The sequence below is a fragment of the Mesoplodon mirus genome (genome assembly GCF_964341445.2).
Source record: "Mesoplodon mirus genome assembly, chromosome: 19".
Taxonomy (NCBI): Eukaryota; Metazoa; Chordata; class Mammalia; order Artiodactyla; family Ziphiidae; genus Mesoplodon; species Mesoplodon mirus.
This window is the reverse complement of record NC_138995.1, coordinates 27,380,103-27,399,406: the sequence shown is the minus strand read 5'-3', so window position 1 is coordinate 27,399,406 and position 19,304 is coordinate 27,380,103. Positions and strand designations below refer to the sequence as shown.

Genomic DNA, 19,304 nt, shown 5'->3' with positions numbered 1-19,304 from the left:
GAGACACCCCCCTCAGCGCGTCCCCGGTAGGCTCGGGCCTCGGTGCCCTTGCGCCGGCCTGGAGCCTCCTGCCCGGGCTGCTGCCCTGTGTGCCGTTTCTATTTGCAGCCAGGCCGGTGCTCCCTCCCAGCTCTCAGCGGCTTCCCCACCTCCCCGGCTGCCTGGGAGATTTTTCCGATGGAAGCCTGCCCTTCCCCGCCCTACTTTAATAAAAGCACTGAGGAAGGGCAGGGAATTCCTCCCAGCTCAAGTTACACCTCCCAGCCAGTTCCCCACCTGCTTTGCCCTCCCTCTTCGGCCCGGCCAGGGAAAGCTACAGGGAGCCAGGCCCTGGCAGGAGGCAGAGTGGGACCCCAGGCCATGCCCAGTCCAGCTCCACCACCCCACCCCGCATTCACACAGGCAGGCAAGCAGGCAGGCAGGCAGGGGCTTACTGGGGACTCCTGCTGGTGGGGATTGCCCCTCAGCCTGCATCCAGGTACTGGGCTGCGAGTGCTGTTTGGGCCCACCTGCCACTCTCTGGAGTTGAATACCAAAGAATTGCAAGTCATAGACCCACCCCCGAGGAGTTTATAATCTATACTTAGAAACGGCATCTCCACACAGAAAGCAATCGCAGACCCAACTGGAATTTGGTAGCCAGGCATTGTGATTTGGCATTTTAGATGGCCAGGACCTGGGGCACTGGGACCTGTGGTCTGAGGGCCTTCGTTCTGTCTTTCCTTTGCTTCTGCTCCTCCATCACCTCCTGCTCTCCCAGCTGCGGGAGTACCCATAGCCCAGGGCCTGCACGGGGGCACAAACCATGGGCCCTGTGCCTGTGTGGCACTGACTAGGGATTCTGTGACTGACCTGCAGCCCCTCCCCTCGGGAGAAACTTGGGTTGGGCTATTGCGGGAAGAAACTCTGGAAAGTACAGGGCACCCTTGAATGCTGGAAGCCAAGGTAGATGCAGGACTAGAGACTGGTGGGCTATCCCAGATCCTAGAGTTGGCTTTGGAGTACAGGCTGTTCCATGGAGTCCCATCAAGTCTGGCCGGATCTGGGCCCAAAGAGTCAAATGGCTTCAGCAGCCAGCCCATTTGCCCGGAGGCTGTGAAAACTGTCCCCAGGTCCATGCTAACCAAGAACCAGCATCAGAGATTCCTGGGCCTGGCTGCACCCTGTGTCTAGAGCCTCCGTCCCTTGGAGAAGGGTTTTGGTCCTTGACCACAGCTCCAGACCTCCAGCCAGGTCAATGGCTGGGACTGTCTCTGAGCAGCTTAGAAACTGAGGCAAGGCCAGCCCCTCTCCCTCTCTCTCCCTCCCAGGGCAGAAACCAGAGGCATCTCATCAGACTAAGGAATCAGACGTGTGCTAGGAGCCAGTAGACACCGGCAACCTGGCAGGCCTCAGCCTGGAGAAGGCTGTCTTCCTTGGGGAAGCCACCGCTGAGCTACTCTGCCCTGTCCCACTCCCGCCTTGGCTGTCAGGTCCCAGTCTCCAGCCATTCTGGCCCACAGAGACCCAGGCCCCGCCTGACTGAGGAGCCAGCTGTAGCTCCTGGCCTCCCTGACCTGAGAGTCCAGGCCCTCCTTCAGATTTCTGTCTTGCTCTTTCTGGCTATAGCGCATATTCCACTTAAGTGCCTTTGATTTTTCACCAGAGAAGCTTTGGCTCTCCCCACCTCCCCCTCCCCCCCAGACACACCTCTAGGCCCTCAGCCCACCCACCCCTCCGCATGGAGGTGACTCAGGCCGGTAGAGTTCAAAGGTGTGGTGCCACTGCCACTAAAACATGGACACACCCACCTCCTCGCCCCTACCTGGCAGCTTAGCAGGAGAGCAAAAAAAGGGGTAGGAGTCAGCTGGAATTCTGCTTTTGACCTTCAGGTCTAACTGTGGCGCCGCAGCCCCAGGCTTCCTGTGCTGGTCTCTGCCCACGCCTCCATGCTGGCCCCTGGGGCCCCACCGTGTGCTCCTGTTAGTGCCCTTTCCTAACTGGAGCAGAAGCAGCAGGGGCGCCCGTGCCCACCCGCGAGGAGAAGGGGTTAATGTGAGGGCTTGTCTTTGGGAACCTACAGAAGCTGAATCTTCGCGCCTTCTTTCTCCCGCTCTGCTTTTTAACCTGTCCTCCTCTTATCACTAACAAGCTACTGCTCTCCATACTTTATTTCAAAACCCAGAGAGAACTGGGCTGACTGGTGCTGCCAGGCACTCGGGATCCGACTGGGCTGTGCCCTTCATGCCCAGCCCTTTGCCAGGGCCCTGTGTTAGGTCTGCCCTGGGGTCCAGTCAGTCAGCTTCCTCCTTGCAGAGAACAGCCCAGTGTGTGCTCCATGTGTGTGCATCACCTGGCCTGCCCATTCTGACCCCTGGACTCAGACGCCTTCCTTTGCCCCAGCCCAAGGAGGGTGGAGAGGAAGCAACCTAGAAACACACCCAGACCCCCCTTAGAAGACTTCCTGCAAATCCCTGCAAATACTACCCATGTTCTCTGATGCCAATTCAGAATAGCAACGCTGCCCGGCAAGGAAAATCCTCTCCCTGCCAAGCACTTGGTTCTGGTCACCCCTCCATGCCCCCTTTGTTGCTTGGTCCAGATGTCCCCTGCCATCGACGCCTCTGCCCAGCTGGAAGTTTGACTTCTGCCTGAGGCCAGCTTGCGGTGGTTGTAGTGGTGGCCACTGCTTCCCACCTCCAATTAAAGTTGGTGCTGTAGGCCTTTGGGAGGTGATTAGGTCATGAGGGCAGAGCCCTCGTGAGTGGGATTAGTGCCCTTATAAGAACTGCCTGAGAGGGCTTCCCTGGTGGCGCAGTGGTTGAGAATCCGCCTGCCAATGCAGGGGACACAGGTTCGAGCCCTGGTCCGGGAGGATCCCACGTGCCGCGGAGCAACTAGGCCTGTGTGCCACAACTACTGAGCCTGCACTCTAGAGCCCACGAGCCACAACTACTGAGTCCACGTGCCACAACTACTGGAGCCCGTGCTCCACAGTGCGTGGGGGCCATCGCGGTGAGACGCCTGCACACTGCAACAAAGAGGGGCCCCCGCTCACGGCAACTAGGGAGAGCCCATGCGCAGCAATGTGGAACTGAACGCAACCAAAAGTAAATTAAATAAATAAAAAAATTTTTAAAAAGATAATTAAAACTGCCTGAGAAAGCTCCCTTGCCCCTTCCACCATGTGGGGGCACAGCAAAAAGTTAACAGCCAGGAAGAGAGCCCTCACCAAACCAGATCTTGAATTTCTTATCTCCAGAACTGTGAGAAATAAATATTGTTATGAGCCACCCAGCTTATGGTATTTTCGTTAAGGCAGTTGGCATCTTCAGTATCATCCCAACATTTATGTAGTTCACACAGCTGACCACGTGGGCAGGGGTCAAGCCCCATGGCCAGCTCTGCCCTGGGCGTGGAGATGTATTCTGTGAGTCAGCAGAAGCAGAAGGGGCTTGGGGGCTCTCTGCTTAGATCCTTCTCCAGCTCAAAGAGGGCCCAGGGAGGAGTCCACAGATGAATGTGAGGACCTGGGACCCTGCAGGTGGCTGAACACTCCAGGCCTGAGGCACACAGTAAGTGCCTTCTGACTGGACAAGCCCCCGCTGAGTTAGAGCTCATATGAGGCCGTTCCCCAGAAGAACAGTGGTTCTGGGTATGCCTGAGCCCTTTAGGGGAGGTAGTACAGATTTTGCAGCCCCGGGCAGGAACAGCAGAGATGTATGAGATGGTCCTGGACCAGAGAGACAAAGAGGGATGCCTCTTAACCAGATCCCATTTCCCTTGTGGGAATAGCAGGAAATGAGCAAGAAGAGCCAACTCAACCTCCAGTATCTGGACAGACAGATGGGGACCTGAGTCTTAGCCATCAGCCAGCCCTCGAAGATGCCCCACAGCCACGGAGCCTGGAGGTCAGGGTCTGGAACTGCTCTCAAGGATTCACCCTTAGCCCTGGACACCACCTGGTCCTTCTCCCAGAAGAAGCTGCCCCCCCCCAGAGGGGTGGGAGCCCAGCTTCGTGTCCACCACACATGGGCCTGGCGCCTGGTACATAGGAAGTGCTTACAAAATGGTGACAAAAGACAGTGACCGTGAGAAGCACATGGCATTTGCTGTTGTGGGCAAGTCACTGACCCCATCTGAGCCTCAGTTTCTCATTTGTCTACAAAATGAGACTAGTAATAGTATCTACTGGATGGAGTTATTGGGGAAATTCAGTGCGTTTATGTGTAAAATGCCGAATGCTATGTACGGTGCCCCTCATGTGGGGCCCGTGGGGGATCAAGTGTTATTTTTGAGCACCTTCAACATACTTGGTGCTATCCTGGGCAGGGCCTAGGGGTGTTTTGTAAGCATTTTCACATTTAATCCTGTATTAACTGTAAGTTTAGGTGCAATCATGACCCCATTGTACAGAAGAAGAAGCTGAGACCTTGAGGTGAGAGACATTACCCCTGACTCCCCAGCCTGGGTGGTGGCAGAGGAGCCTGAGCTCCCAGCCCCCAGGCTGGGTTAAAGGCTACGGGTCAGAGCCCAGGGTGTCATCCTTTGGAAGTGCCGCCAGGCAGGAGCCTGCTGGGCCTGAGCCAGGTGGGAAGGAGGGTGTGGAGGTGGAGCCAGGGCCCGCCCTCAAGCCCGTGAGCCTGGAGCCCTACCCCTGCCTGTCCAGCCACCCAGGCTCTGCCTGGAAGGCAGCCCCATGTAAGAGACAACACCTACAGCGGGGTTCCAGGTGAGGCCCCAGGCCTGGCCCTCAGCCAGCCTGAAACCACTAGCAAACAGGGCCCTTTTCCCCACCCCTGCCCGCCCACTGGCCGAGGACCCGGCTGCTTTTCCCTCCGGGTTAAGGAGTGCAGGGCAGGCTGGGAGGCCACAGGGTAAAGAAGTGGCATCCACTTCCTTCCTGCTTCCCTGGCTGGACGTCCCCCACCCGGCCTGCTCTCCCCACCACCCAGAGCCCCTTCCCCACCTGCAACTTTCCCATCTTGGGGGGCTGGGTTAGATTTGAGCCCCAAAAGAGCAAGTGTGTTCTTCCAGAACTGCTTAAATATGGACTATGCTGCCACTAAAGGGAGTAAATGATCCACTAAGGACAGGGTGGTCTGGCTTGGCGCCCCCTTTCTTCCCCGGCCTCGGACTAGTTATGCCGTCTGCGGGCACAGTGAGGACCTCAGGACACCATGAAAGGTCTGCGTCCGTCGCTGGCGGGCCTGACAAGACGCCTTTTGTGCCTGTCTGGGCAGCCCCGTTAGGGTCTGCTTGGCCTGCAGAGAGAGCCGTGGGTGAGTGAAGCAAAGCAGAGCCAGGAGAGATTTTTCTTATCGCACAGGGTCTGATAAGGCCGGGTGGGAGGCGGCTTGGTTTGTCTGAGCCCCGAGCAGCAGCACGCTCACCCTGCCCCCACCTCTGCTTAATGCACAGTATTGATCGGGCAGCTCCTTCCCAGACACACCCGCCCACCGTGGGGAGGGCTTGCCTCGCCGCTGTCTCGGCAGTCCTGGGGGGCAGCCCTGCGGGGCAGCCCTGCCGACGTGGCCCAGCGCCCAGACCCAGCCAGAGATGTGGAGTGTGGGGAGGGCTGGGCGCCCTCCCCCAGTGCCATGCTGGGCGCTGTTCCCGAGAAAGGCCAGAGCCCAGTGTCCCCTGCCTCAGGCCCAGAGGAGCTGCTGCTGCTTCACAAACAGCCTGGTCCAATAGCACTGCTTATGGGCTCCGGTTCTAGCCATAGACCAGCTGCGTGACCCTGGGTGGGCCCCTCACCCTCTCTGAAACTTGCTGTCTGTGTAATGGGGATGGGGTACTTGTGAGCATTGAATGGGGCGACGAGAGTGGACAGTCTGGCCTCCAGCAGATTCTCAGCCCCTGGCTGCTGCATTTATGGCCTCTCCTAGGGGTCAGGGGGCCAGGAATTCCCCCTCAGACTCTTGATGGCTCTACATCTCTTTGCCTGGGGCCAACCACTCACCTGAAGCCTCTACACACACTTAAGGGATGGGGTCTGGAGCTTGAGAAAGAAATGGCTGAAAGAACCAGGGTGGGCGGGGTATCCTGCAGCAGCCACCCTCCGTGGGCTGCAGGCAGGAGGGGGCCTTGTGGCCCAGAGCTCTCTCTGCAGAACCCTTACCTGCCTCCCACTGGACAGTGGTCCTCATGGAGGAGGCCCCACCACTCTGCTGCTTACTGACCTCCCTGAGCCTCAATTTCCCCAGCTGAGCAACAAAGCTTCACTGCTTGGCTCACCCCACCTGTGAGACTCGAGGTGACCGGACGGAAAAGGAGACACCTTATGGAAGGGACAATCTCTACCAGTAGGAGCAGCAGGGGCTTGAGCACAGCCCCTCCCCAACTTTGAGACCAGGGGTCAGTCATGACCTTGGGAATTGCTTCCCGCTTTTGTTCCAGGGCCGCAGAGCCCCTCAGGAGGCTGGAGTTAGGGCAGCACCTGCCGTGCACCTGTGCCCCCCATGGTCTTTCCCCTCCACCCCCAGGGCTTGTCGAACTTAGCAGAGCAGTAAGGTGATGAGAAACTTCTCCTGGACACTGGGGGAAGGAAAAGCCCCGGCCCCGCGGGCGGTGTAGACTGACTGGTGGGTGCATTGCCAGTCAGGCGGGCTCGTCAGCTCCTTCACCTTGACTTCCGGGGCCTCAGCTGCTCTGGGCCAAGGCTGTATTTCAGCTTAGCCCACTCATGTCACCAGTCCTCAGCCTCAGCTTTTTACCCAGCAGTGGCCGAGAGACATTTGTCATCAGGAAGCCTTGGCTGATACCGAGATGGAAACTCCTGGCTTCCCTGGGACTCAGAGGGTGTTTGTCTGTGTGAAGGAGGGTCCACAGGCACCCTTGGGCCTTTCCCGTCAGCCCCCGAGCCGTGCCCAGTATTGAAGGGGCCCCTCTGCCCCATCCCCCCCGCCGGGCTCTGGAGCTCTTCACTGCAGACAGGCCCAGCTCCCTCCCCTCCCCAGGGCCCCAGCCTGAGCCTCCCCCGCCCTGCCCTCCTCCTGTCACTCGCCACACTGCTAATCAGTCCCTTGGTGGCCTGTGATTGCGCTCCCCGGGATATTTTTACCTTATGCAAATAGGTGATATAGAGGTGCCCTCATCTGTCAGCAGCAGCCTCAGCTCTCCCCCCACCTCCAGCTGGATTCCTTTCACTGTTAGAGCTGGCCGAGCATCACAGCCTCGCCTTCTAGAGCTTTCCAGGCTTCTTCAGGCAAACCGTGTCCATTAAGGGTGGTGGACATCCCCCTTTACAGACACACAGGAGCCTCAGGAAAGGTTTCCATGCTTGGGAAGAATGGGGAGGGTGCCCATAACACTGCCAGTGTCTGGTGGACCTGAAGGAAGGGGGCCCTGGGCAGGAGGGGTGAGGGGGGGTCCATGGGGGATGCCACAGGGCGCTCCTGCCTCCCCCAGCTGCCCTGCCCCCACCCAAGGCTGCCTTGTCGGAGCCTGGATCTTTCAACCCTGTCGGCAGACGCAACAGGCTGCCACTCTAGGAACAACCGGGCAGTGCCCCTGCCCCCACCAGCCTCTGTCATTAATACCATGTTGACTGAGCACTTTCCCCTGCCCAGCACAGTGCCAAGGGCTCCTGTGGACTTGCCCATTTCATCCTCACAGAAATCCATGAGATGAGGCAGGTCTTGATTCAACCCCCTTTTACAGACTGAGGCACAGCGAGCAAAGTGGCTGGGCCAGGATCTGTCCCTAGAGCTGTGGTTGTTTGTCAGCTCGGTGTCTGCCTCGTTGTCCTGCGAGGCCTTGAAGCTGTGGCCGGGCCTCCTCAGGCTCTGGCAGTCTCCCCGTGCCGCCCTCATTGGCTCAGCCTCTGCTCCCTCCAGCGGCAGCCTGGGCTTGCTGAGCCAGGCTATGTGGGCAATCCATCCATACCAGGGGCCTGGGCAGGTGCCAGGGCTGGGCTGGTGAGAGGCACTGAGGGAAGTCAGTACCTTTGGAGCTGGATGTGACCCTGGTGGCGGACAGATGTGAGCGTGGCCCAGGCCAGCTGACACATGGCTGTCGGCCCAGAGCAACTGCCATGTCCAGCTGCCATCCTGCCCCGTGGGCCCTTGATGTGCAGCCCTCACCTTCCAGAGCATCTCAGAGAGCAGGCCTCTAGGTCCCCTCACTCTGGGGGTTCCCGGAGACCAAAGATAGACAAGGAAGGGTTCAAAGGACATGCTTCCATGTAGCCAAGGCCCACAGCAGTCCCTGGCCTCTGCTCACCAGCCTCCCACAGTGGTCACCATGTTCTCGTGGCCTTGGGGGCACCAGGTGGGCAGGGCAGAGTTCCCTTCCTTACCACCACTCAGCTTGGCTCACTGGGGATCCCGTCCACCGGTTTTGACTGCAGTGGTCCTGTCTGCTCACAGACTTGCCAGCGTGAATTCCTCATTCTGTGGGTGCACCGGGTCTCCCCAAGGAGATCATAAACCCCGGGGGGTCAGGACACTTTAGCCGCCTCATCCACGGCCTCCAGCTGGCATGGCACCTGGCACAGAGAGGGTGCTCAGAAACACTTGGCAGGATGGCTGGCTGGGTGGGCGGACACACAGACAGACAGATGGGTAGATGGATGAGAAGACTTGCCCAGCAAGTCTTGAAGGGGACGGGCACCCCCATTGTGTCCCAGCTGCTTTTCCCATGTCCATCTCTCTCACCCCACCCCCTGACAACCCCATGGCTCCCATTTTGCACACGAGGACACTCAGGCCCGGAGAGAACAGAGTTTGTGGCAGAGCAGAGACTGGACTTCAGGCCTCCTGTCCCACCCTCCTGGGCCTGGGTGGGCGGCCTGAACCCACCTGCTTTCCCTCCGGAAGGTTCAGGGTCTGTTGGGGAGCAGCACCAAGGGGCTGGTTTTCCTACTTGGTGAGAATTCAAGAGGTTCTGAACCCTGTAGGGTCCCCAGTGGTCTGCCTGGAATGGTAGAAGGCCCCACCCTGGAGGGGCCAGCACAGTAATAAGGACGGCAACTGTGGACTGTCCTCAGAGACGCAGCTTCTGTCCTAATGGGGGAAGGCAAATAATAAACACCTAAGTGAAACATACAGTGTGTCAGATGGTGACAAGTGCAGGGAAGCAGGAGAGGGAGTACAGGGTACAGCGGATGGGTGTCTTTTTTACATTTGTCAGAGAACACTCCTCCAATAAGGTGATGAAGCAGAGACCTGAAGAAAATGAGGGCATGAGCCATGCAGATTTCTGTGGGGAGAACACTCCAGGCAGCAGGAAGAGCAAGTGCAAAGGCCCTGGGGCCTCACAGGTAGTTCCTGTGAGAATTGGCTTTTCCTCTGAGATGGGAAGTCTTTGGAGGGTTCTAGACAGAAGACTGACCAGACCTTACTTGTAAAGGCCTTCTGTTCCGGCTCTTGTTTGAGAACAGACCGTAGGAAGTGGAAGCACAGAGAGCGTACAGAAGCTCACATGGTCACCTGGAGGGAGGTGGTGACGGGAGGTGATGGTGGTGGAGGTGAGAGGTGGTGGGATGCAGGCCATGCATGTTTGGAGGTAGCGGTGCCAGAACCTGCTGACCAGGTCATGGCCTCTCCTTTGCAGAACTGGCTGCGGCTCTATGGCTACCTGCCCCAGCCCAGCCGCCACATGTCCACCATGCGCTCCGCCCAGATCCTGGCCTCGGCCCTCGCCGAGATGCAGCGCTTCTACGGGATCCCCATCACGGGTGTGCTGGACGAAGAGACCAAGGCGTGAGTCCCTCGGTCGGGCCATTCCCAGACCCCACTGGCACCTGCCCTCCTTCTGGCCTGCTCTGATGAAGGCTTGGCATATGGAGTTTCCAGAAGAGTGGCCTTGATAAGAGATGGCATATGGCTTGATCCTCCGTGCTAGCTCTGATTGGTTGGGAATGGCTGCCTGCTGCCTAGTGTTGAAAAGGCTCCTAAGGCCAAAGCCCAGTTCAGCAGCAAGGAGCATAGGATTGATTAGTGATGTCTGCCACAGGCATGGGAACAGGGAGGTGCAGCACACATGCACACATGTGGTTGCCTAGCTAGGCCTTGCTCTGAATCTGGCAGAGGTGATGTGACCCAAAGCCACATCCTTGATGAGCACGCACAGAGCATAAGGTATCAGGGATAAGAAGCCTCAGGGTAACTCTCCTCCCATTCCTGGGTGATAGTGCTGAAAACGGGCTCACCTTTGCAGAGCCACTGCTGGGCACCCAGTCTTCCAGTACAAGATCACTGTACCGTTTTCCTGATGAGGAGCTCGAAGCTGAGAGTCCCTCACCCCCTCCACACCCATATAAGGGGCAGCTGGAGGCCAGCGGGGGGAGGGTGGGAGACGGTGGACTGCCTGGAAGAGGCAGAGCCCAGCAGGCAGGCGTGTTGAGGGGAGGCTCTGTGCACCTAGGTGGATGAAGCGGCCCCGCTGTGGAGTGCCAGACCAGTTCGGGGTACGCGTGAAAGCCAATCTGCGGCGGCGGAAGCGCTACGCCCTCACCGGGAGGAAGTGGAACAACCACCACCTGACCTTCAGGTAGGGACCCTGGCTGCCCAGGGTGGCGTCCCCCCAGGGCACCCTCCAGAAGCAGCTGGCCCCTCTCTGCCTGGGCTGAGGCCTCAGGCTTCCCAGGGGGCTCCTCTGGAAGGCTTCCTTTCCCAGCAGCCCACTGCAGGGTGTCCGGCCTAGCCGTCCAATCCTGCCAATCCCGCTCCCATGCTGATTAGACTGGTCACCCCACTCACCCACCCACCCCAGGCAGTCTCCCTCCAGAGAAGGGCAGGACCTTTGAACTGCTTCTGCTCTGTCCTCCTTCCCTCCATCCCCTGACCCGCCAGCAACCTAGGGCTGGCCTCGCCTGCCCAGATGGGCTCCTGCACCAGTGCAAACTGGGGGCTTCGGGCGTCTGAAGGGTAAGGGAGGACTGGGGTGCCTGAATCCAGGCAGATGCAAGCAGGCAAGCAGCAAGTCACCTGCACAGACCCTGGTTCAAGCACCCTCCTCCTTTCCACTGAGTCCTTTGGCAAGAAACCCCCCTGAGCCTTGAGCTCTGTGGCAGTCCCCAAGGGTTCCCCCTTCCTGTTCCAATCCAGCCATGACCCCACCCGCAGCTCCATCTCCTGAGGAAGAGCAGCCCACAAGGTCACATAGACCCAGGCTGCCAGAGTGAATTCATGATCCATGAGTTGATTCATGATCTTTGATGGAGATCTGTCCAGCACATGGACTCTTAATCTGCTTGATGTGGGAGATAACAGGCTTCATCATGCTTTGTGTGTGTGTGTGTGTGTGTGTGTGTGTGTGAGATGCTTGTTAATGCTTAACATTTACATGTTCTCAGAATAAAATCATGTAAGAAAGAAAACATCAGAATATGTACCCTTTATAGGCATCACAGTTTTGTTTGGGTCAAGTGTGAGGCACAGTTGCCTTTAGTCTGTACTCTTCAAGGCAACGGAAATCTAGAAGGACAGATACTTATTATTAGGGGCTGGTATATTTGGTTAATATTTATCTGCAATAATGATAGAATTGTTTTTAGGAGAATATGGATGGTAGGGTAAAATATAAAGAGAGAAAGAGCTCTTTTAGAATTATACATAGATTTAACCTACTAAATTGCAGAACACTGGTAGTAGAGAAGCAGCCTGGCATGTTGGAAAGAGGTATGTTCTGGAAGCCAGCAGTCCTGAGTTTGAACAGGCTTCATCATGCTTTTATCATGTGCAGGTTCATATGTGCCCATGTTCTACCTGAGTTAAGTCATTTAATCCTCCCAGGCACTCCATGATGAAAGCGCTGCCCTCCTTTTCCCATTTTACAGATGATGAAACTAAAATTCAGAGAGATTAAGTCACTTGCCCAAGGTCACACAGAAAATGTTAGAGCCAAGCCTTGAACTCGGGTCACCCTGACCCTGGAGCCCAACATTCAGAACCTCTTGGCCTGTGTTTCCCAAACCGCAGCCATTTGCATCCCACTTTCTAGGTCTTTCTCTTGGCTATGTATCACCTATACTTTTAATTACTTAATGTTTTTCTTTCTTAAAATAAGCTTATTTGGCACAATGCAACCTTATTCAGTGATATCCTAATGAATTCCTTGGCTTCACGATAGTTCCTTTTTTTTTTTTTCAAATTCATGTCAAAGTAAACTAACAGTTGATATTGATGAGCATTGTCCATGAACCAGCTCAGATCTTATCCCCTTTCCTTCAGACCATGTGTCCCCGCCCCCAACCCAGTGAGTGCTAGCAGTGGACAGCAGCCCCAGGCCCTGTGTTCACTCACACCTCTCTCTGCCCACCTGCAGCATCCAGAACTACACGGAGAAGCTGGGCTGGTACCACTCGCTGGAGGCGGTGCGTCGGGCCTTCCGCGTGTGGGAGCAGGCCACGCCCCTGGTCTTCCAGGAGGTACCCTATGAGGACATCCGGCTACGGCGGCAGAAGGAGGCCGACATCATGGTACTCTTTGCCTCTGGCTTCCACGGCGACAGCTCACCGTTTGATGGCACAGGTGGCTTTCTGGCCCACGCCTATTTCCCTGGCCCTGGTCTGGGCGGGGACACGCATTTCGATGCAGATGAGCCCTGGACCTTCTCCAGCACTGACCTGCATGGTGAGAACAGCTGGTCAGGGTGACAACAGGGGAGGCGAGCTGGAGCCTCAGGGCTCAGAGGAGAGAGCATCCCCCGTGCAGTCCTCGGGAGCAGTGACACTTGGTCTCAGTCTCCTGCCCATCATCTCCAAGGGGGGGTGGTAGGGAAGGGAAGGAATCATCGTACCCATTTTCCAGATGGGGAAGCTAGAGGCCCAGAAGTCAGAGCAGTTTAGCTTCTTCTAAGAGTAAAGCATGGCCAGGCTCTCTGGCCCCCTCAGCCCACCCCAGCCCTGTCTGGGGTGTCCAAGACATGGGCCAGGTCAGAGCTGACTGTGCTGCCTGCCCCCACTACAGGGAACAGCCTCTTCCTGGTAGCAGTGCATGAGCTGGGCCATGCGCTGGGGCTGGAGCACTCAAGTAACCCCAGCGCCATCATGGCACCATTCTACCAGTGGATGGACATTGACAACTTCCAGCTGCCCGAGGACGACCTCCGGGGCATCCAGCAGCTGTATGGTGAGCGGGTGGCATGGGTGTGGCCGTGGTCTCTGCACGCTGCTCTCAACTCCCAGCCCTACGAGGCGTAGGTACTACTGCTACCCTCATTTTGTAGACGAGGAAACTGAGGCCCAGAGAGGATTAGTGGTTGTCCACATCATTCAGTGAGTAAATGGTGGTGCTAGAAATCAAACCCAGGGCTGGCCGACTCCAGGACCTGGCCCTCCCTCAAGGCCCTCACCCAGAGCTTTCATGATGGCCCCAGGGCCCCTCACTGCCCCCCTTTCCTCCTCAGCCTGAGTGATATTCTTATTAGACCGAGGGTGTCCCTGGGGTCCCAGGACCCCATTCCTACCACTGTCACTCCCAGCCCATGCCTGTCCCAGGCTCTCCACTGAGTGTTGCTGGTTTATCACTTCCCAGTGCCTTTGAGGCAGGTGGCATCCCTGCCACCCCACTGCAACCAGGCCCCACCAGAGAAGGCCTCCGGTGGGGAGGTGTCCTGGGGGCCAGTTTGGTGGGTCAGGGCCACACTCAGTGCCCACCCTGAGCCCTCACTGTGTTCCTGGCCACCTGGGAACCAAGTTCTTCCCTCTGCTTGTGTCCACTGTTTCCTGGAGCCTCCACTGGAGCAGGCTGGTATCCTGAGGGGAACATCACCAAGGGGGGGTGGAGCCAGCGGCAGCCTCAGGGGCGCAGTGACCCAAGCCCACTGTGGGGAGGTCAAGGAAGGGGCTGTGTGGAGGAGGATGGAGGTCCTCCCAGGGCTGCTGGCCATGCAGGGGAGGGGTCTGCTGTGGCCAGATAGGGCCTTTCGCCTGGGTGGGCTGCCCATGGAGCACAGGTCTCCCCAGGCTGGGGACCCCAGGCTTCAGGGCTCTAAGTAGGAGACCCTGGCATCCTGGCTGAGTTCCAGGGCTACCCCCTCACTTCCCCCTGCCGCCCTCCGCAGGCACCCCAGATGGCCAGCCACAGCCCACCCGGCCTCTTCCCACTGTGACCCCCCGGCGGCCAGGCCGGCCAGACCACCGACCCCCCAGACCCCCTCAGCTACCTCCCCCAGGCGGGAAGCCGGAGCAGCCCCCAAAGCCAGGCCCCCCAGCTCAGCCTCGAGCCACGGAGCGGCCCGACCAGTATGGCCCCAACATCTGCGACGGGGACTTTGACACAGTGGCCGTGCTGCGTGGGGAGATGTTCGTGTTCAAGGTCTGGCCCTGCCTGTGCCTCCCCAGCCCCTTGGCCCAGGCTCAGAGCAGACAGCATCCTCCCACTTCTCCCCCAGACCCTTGCCCCGCCTCCACTCCCGCTTCAGTGAGCAGCCCCTGGGGAGCCATCAGACCCTAGACCAAGAAGAAACCAGCCTGAGGGACAAGAGAATTGCCCGGGATCGTACAATAAGCCTAGGAGTCCACACCCAACCCGGGCTCTCTCCCTGGTGCCGCCCTGGCTTCCTAAGCCACCTCCCCCTGGACCCTCCCTGACCGGGGAAGGGGTGGGTCGAGGGGGGCCTCCCCCAAGGCCAAGGCAGCAAGCCTGCCATGCTCGCTCACACCCGTGCCCTCCCCAGGGCCGCTGGTTCTGGCGGGTCCGGCACAACCGGGTCCTGGACAACTACCCCATGCCCATCGGGCACTTCTGGCGTGGTCTGCCCAGTGACATCAGTGCTGCCTACGAGCGCCAAGATGGGCGTTTTGTCTTTTTCAAAGGTGAGCTGGGGCAGGTAGGAGGGAGGGGACTGGGCGGCCTTCCTGCCCTTACCTCTGGCCTGACCTCTGACCCAGCCGGGACTGAGGGAGGAGGAGAGGGAAGGACCGTGCACATCTCGTCTTGTTGCTCACCGTGGGCTTACTCGGGGGAGACGAGTCCTTCTGGCAGCAAGGCAGGGGTTGGGGACGTAGACAGAGACCAGAGGACTGGGCGGCAGAGGCTGCTCTGATTGGAGGCAAGTGTCCATCTTCTGCAGTACAGGGGCTCCGCCCCTTCGCCCTCCTTCCTTGCATCCTGTGCCCCTTCCTTGCCCCTTCCTTACAAGAGTGGGTCCCCGAGCCCACTCTGGGGCAGGATTCCTGAGTCTGTCTGTGGAGACAATGGAGCTCCCTCCCCTCAGCCCTCCCTCTGGGGCCTGCCTTCCTGGGGAGGGCCTCAAGGGCAGCACCCCTGATGGATCAGCTGTGTCCCCAGCCCCACTGGCCCGAGCCTCAACCAGGCAGGAACTCCCTGAGGACAGGGCTGGGTCCACACTAAAAGTAAGGAGCCCTGGGCCATGCACTGGGGTGCCCCAGGGATGCAGCCCCCAGACCCAGAGGCCAGGCAGGGCTCCCCCTCTTTCCTCTCTCTGTACAAGAACTGTGTGGGGGGTGGATGTTCAAGTGGGAATAGAGGCCCGTATACAGTGCGACTGTGTGTGGTGTGGGTACAGGTGTGACCCGGCAATGTGTATGTGTATAAATGGGTGTGTCGCAGGTGTCCATGAGTGTCCACTGTGTGTGATGCGAGGGTGAGTTGCGCTGTATGTTGTCATGGGTGTGTAGGTGTCAGTGCCTGTCCTGTGTACGAGGATGTGTGTGTGTGTGTGTGTGTGTGTGTGTGGTGAGTGTGGTAATGTATGTGAACAGATTTGGGAGCCCAGAATATCCCTCCCGGTGCCCCCTTCCTGCACAACCCCCACCGGCCCCAGGCCTGTCCTCACACCCCCGCCCCTCCCACAGGTGGCCGCTACTGGCTCTTCCGAGAAGCGAACCTGGAGCCTGGCTACCCACAGCCACTGACCAGCTATGGCCTGGGTATCCCCTACGACCGCATTGACACAGCCATCTGGTGGGAGCCCACAGGTCACACCTTCTTCTTCCAAGAGGACAGGTGAGCACCCCTCCTCGAAAGGGAAAAGGCCCGCACTGGGCCCCCACCCTCAGGCCTGCCCAGAAAGAACCCATGGCCCATGCGGACCGGGCTCCAGGCCCCAGCTGGCCCGCAGCCCGGTGCTTTTGGTCACAGGTATTGGCGTTTCAATGAGGACACGCAGCGTGGAGACCCCGGCTATCCCAAGCCCATCAGCGTGTGGCAGGGGATCCCCACCTCCCCTAAGGGGGCCTTCCTGAGCAACGATGCAGGTACCAGGGCCAGCCCCCTCCCAGTCTACCCAGCACTCCCCCTCCCCCCTCCTCCATACACAGAGAACAGGGCTTGCCTGAGGTCACCAGCATCGAGATGGCATGCATGGGGGACACAGCTGTGCCAGGCTACCATTTACCCCATTTACAGAGGCCAAAGAGAGCTTGCGTAAAAGGCCCCAAATCCCGCAGTGAGGAAGTTACGGAGTCAAGAGTCCAGCCAGACCTGCCTGTGTCCAGAGCTGGTGCTCAGAGCTGCCCCAATCCCCACAGAGCCTTGAGCCTGGCGGGGGTGGGCGGTGAGCTTGGCTCAGAGCGACGGGAGCGGGAGTCCTCCCGGGGTGCCCCCTTACCCGCTTGGCAGGGAAGCATGATCTCTGTCGTTATAACTGAGCAACAGGGAGCTGTGGCTTTTATTTCTCCAGCAGGGTCTCTGGTGAGTTTAAGAAAACCCGTCAGCCCTGGTTCTCAACCTCTGGGTTCTCGGCCTCAGGGGAGACCCGGCTGGCTTTGCTAATGCTCGGGTGGGTCACACAGCTGCCATGCGTGTCACATGGCTTCCATGCGTGATGGTTTCACTCTGCAGCTGCTCTGACCTCCTTGTGCTCAGCTGAGTATAGACGCACCTGGTGGTTCAAACCTGGCCCTTCCTGGAGTTAAAGGGATGTGGGTGGAGTGCCCAAGACAGAGATCTGGTCCGAGGCGGCATCAGTCCCCTCTCCAGGTCTGATGCAGGCTGACTGTGTGGCCTTGAGCAGACCTGCAGCCTGCAGACCTGCAGCCTGCATCAGCCTGCAGCAGAGGCCTTGGCCTCTCTGGTGCAGGGAGAAGCCAGGCCTGGGTTCCCTGACTGTAGCCCACAACCCAGCAGGCTACTGGACCCTACTGTGCGCTGCCCTAGTCAATGTCAGCCCAGCCAGGAAGCACAGGATTCTAATCGTGCCCCTGACCTAAACCCTGTTCTTTGAGCATGGTCTGGCTCCTATAAGTTGTTAAGGGACAGATTTGAAGATACCCAGGGAAGCAAGTGAGAAGGATGGTGTTTTAAAGCTGGGGCCTCTTCAGCTCACCCTGGTCTTCTTCGAGGTCTCTGGCCAGTGGGTGGGCCCCGGCCTGACACCCCTCCGGTCTGCTTGCCCTCGCAGCCTACACCTACTTCTACAAGGGCACCAAATACTGGAAGTTTGACAACGAGCGCCTGCGAATGGAGCCCGGCTACCCCAAGTCCATCCTGCGGGACTTCATGGGCTGCCAAGAGCACGTGGAGCCGGGGCCCCGATGGCCTGATGTGGCCCGTCCGCCCTTCAACCCTGACGGGGGTGCAGAGCCCGGGGCGGGCGGTGACAGTGAGGAGGGCAACGAGGGCCACGAGGCGGGCCCCGGCAGCAAAGAGGGGGACTTCGGGGAGGGGACAGACGAGGACGGGGGCAGCCGTGTGGTGGTGCAGATGGAGGAGGTCACTCGGACGGTGAACATGGTGATGGTGCTGGTGCCCCCGATGCTGCTGCTGCTCTGCATCCTGGGCCTCACCTACGCCCTGGTGCAGATGCAGCGCAAGGGTGCGCCCCGCATGCTCCTCTACTGCAAACGCTCCCTGCAGGAGTGGGTCTGACCCTCCGCACCAGCCCGTCCTGCCCCTCACGGTGCTAAGGGGCTGGGCTGGCTGCGCCTGTGGTTCTGAGACAGCTCCTGGGGCCTTTCATCCAGAGCCTTCAGTGGTTCCCTCAGGCCCTGGGTGGGGGCCCCTCCAGGCCCTCTAACATCCCTGCCAGGCCTGCCCCCTTGTTTATTTATGCCCAGGTTTTTTTGTTTTTTGTTTTTTGTTTTTGTTTTTTTTTTTTGCACACTAATTGAGCATTTCTTCCTACTTTCCTGACCAGGGCGGTCCCTCAGGGCAGGGGGTTAGAGTTTTCTAAATGTAGTTCTGCACCAGACAGGGAATCAGGCTCTCACCCACTCTGGCTTAGCCAGGGGAGGAGAGGGTCAGAAGGCCTGGCTGGAAGAGTGGCCAAGGGACTGCTGGGCTGTGCTTCAGCCTGAGCACCAGGGCCAGAACCGAGGGCTTTGCTGGCTTTGGAGCTTGGTGGGGCCTAACTGGTCTCCAGCCCTCTGAGTCTCTGTGGTCTTAGAAAGAGCTTTCACCCGGTGGCAGCCCCAGGCCAGAGGGGGCAGAGGGGGAGGTGGCCCGCTGATCGAGAGAGTCCTGTTGAGGTCCGGTTCCTTCCCACCCACCTCTGACAACTCCAGCAGCCTGGTTCCCTGTGCCTAAGAACCTACCCTGCCCCTGGCCAGCACAGGGCCAACAGCCTCCAGCTCCCCTGGACCCCTTGAGCCCGCACCTCCTTCCCTCTCTGGAGAAGGGGCCCTGGGCCTGCCTTACCAAGGACCAAAGGGGGTCTGCCGAGGCCCCTTCCCCAAGGGTAGCACCAGCCTCGGCCCCAGGCTGGGTCTCCACCCCCGCCCACTTTCTCCTCTCTGAGCCGTGACCCGACTGGGCTCTTTCCGTGAGCCTCCTCCCTCCCTCTCTCACCCACACCACCATCCTCAGAGGTCTCAGAACCCCAGCAGCCTCAGGCTCAGCTGCCAGTGTCCTGGCTCCCCCGGGGACAGACGGGCGGATGGGCGCCCAGGCTGGCACAGTACGTGTCCACAGGCACGTGCCCACCAGCCTGGGGGTGTTCCTCCCTGCCAGCTCCCTGTCCCTCAGGGGCACTGGTAGGGAGAGGCCAGCAGCTCATCCCCTCACACAGGCTGTGGGACAGGGCTGTGGAGCCCCCAGAAGAGCCCACTAGTGGTAGCCTGGAGATCCTCCCCATCCTGGGCTCAGCCCTGAGTGTGGAGATGATTCCTCCCTCTTTTCCTTCCCAAAGTAAGCAGGAGGGGAGGCTGCTGTGGGAAATGGTACTGTACAGCCGGCTCTGACCCTCTGCTTCCCTGCAGCCCTGAGCAAGCAGGTCTGCCACCCAGAATCCCCAAGGCCCCTGCGGGGAGGGGCTCCTCATGGGCTGGCCCCAGTGCGGGTCCAGCAGCTTCCTCCCCCCTCCATCCTCAGAACCACCGGTGAGCCAGCCAAGGGGGGTGGGGAGGGAGGGGGTCAGTGTCCACCCCCATATGTTTCTTTCTGTAAATAATCTGCACTGATTAAATTGTACGG

At 59.0% G+C, this 19,304-nt stretch overlaps 1 protein-coding gene across 4 annotated transcripts in view; it reads left to right on the top strand.

Annotated features, from left to right (window-relative positions):
• Positions 1 to 19,304, top strand: part of MMP15 (matrix metallopeptidase 15) — a 20,762-nt gene extending 1,458 nt beyond the window's left edge. The window contains exons 1-10 of one of the 4 annotated variants that reach the window (XM_082607389.1): positions 9,120 to 9,244; positions 9,538 to 9,686; positions 10,351 to 10,476; positions 12,253 to 12,560; positions 12,897 to 13,058; positions 13,993 to 14,246; positions 14,608 to 14,746; positions 15,749 to 15,899; positions 16,035 to 16,150; positions 17,296 to 19,304. In XM_082607389.1, the coding sequence (XP_082463515.1) occupies positions 9,137 to 9,244; positions 9,538 to 9,686; positions 10,351 to 10,476; positions 12,253 to 12,560; positions 12,897 to 13,058; positions 13,993 to 14,246; positions 14,608 to 14,746; positions 15,749 to 15,899; positions 16,035 to 16,150; positions 17,296 to 17,762 (1,980 nt within the window). In that variant the 5' untranslated portion in view covers positions 9,120 to 9,136 and the 3' untranslated portion in view covers positions 17,763 to 19,304. Of the gene's footprint in view, positions 1 to 9,119; positions 9,245 to 9,537; positions 9,687 to 10,350; positions 10,477 to 12,252; positions 12,561 to 12,896; positions 13,059 to 13,992; positions 14,247 to 14,607; positions 14,747 to 15,748; positions 15,900 to 16,034; positions 16,151 to 17,295 lie in introns of those variants that run through there. The other 3 variants (XM_082607390.1, XM_082607391.1, XM_082607392.1) reach the window with 3 other exon arrangements.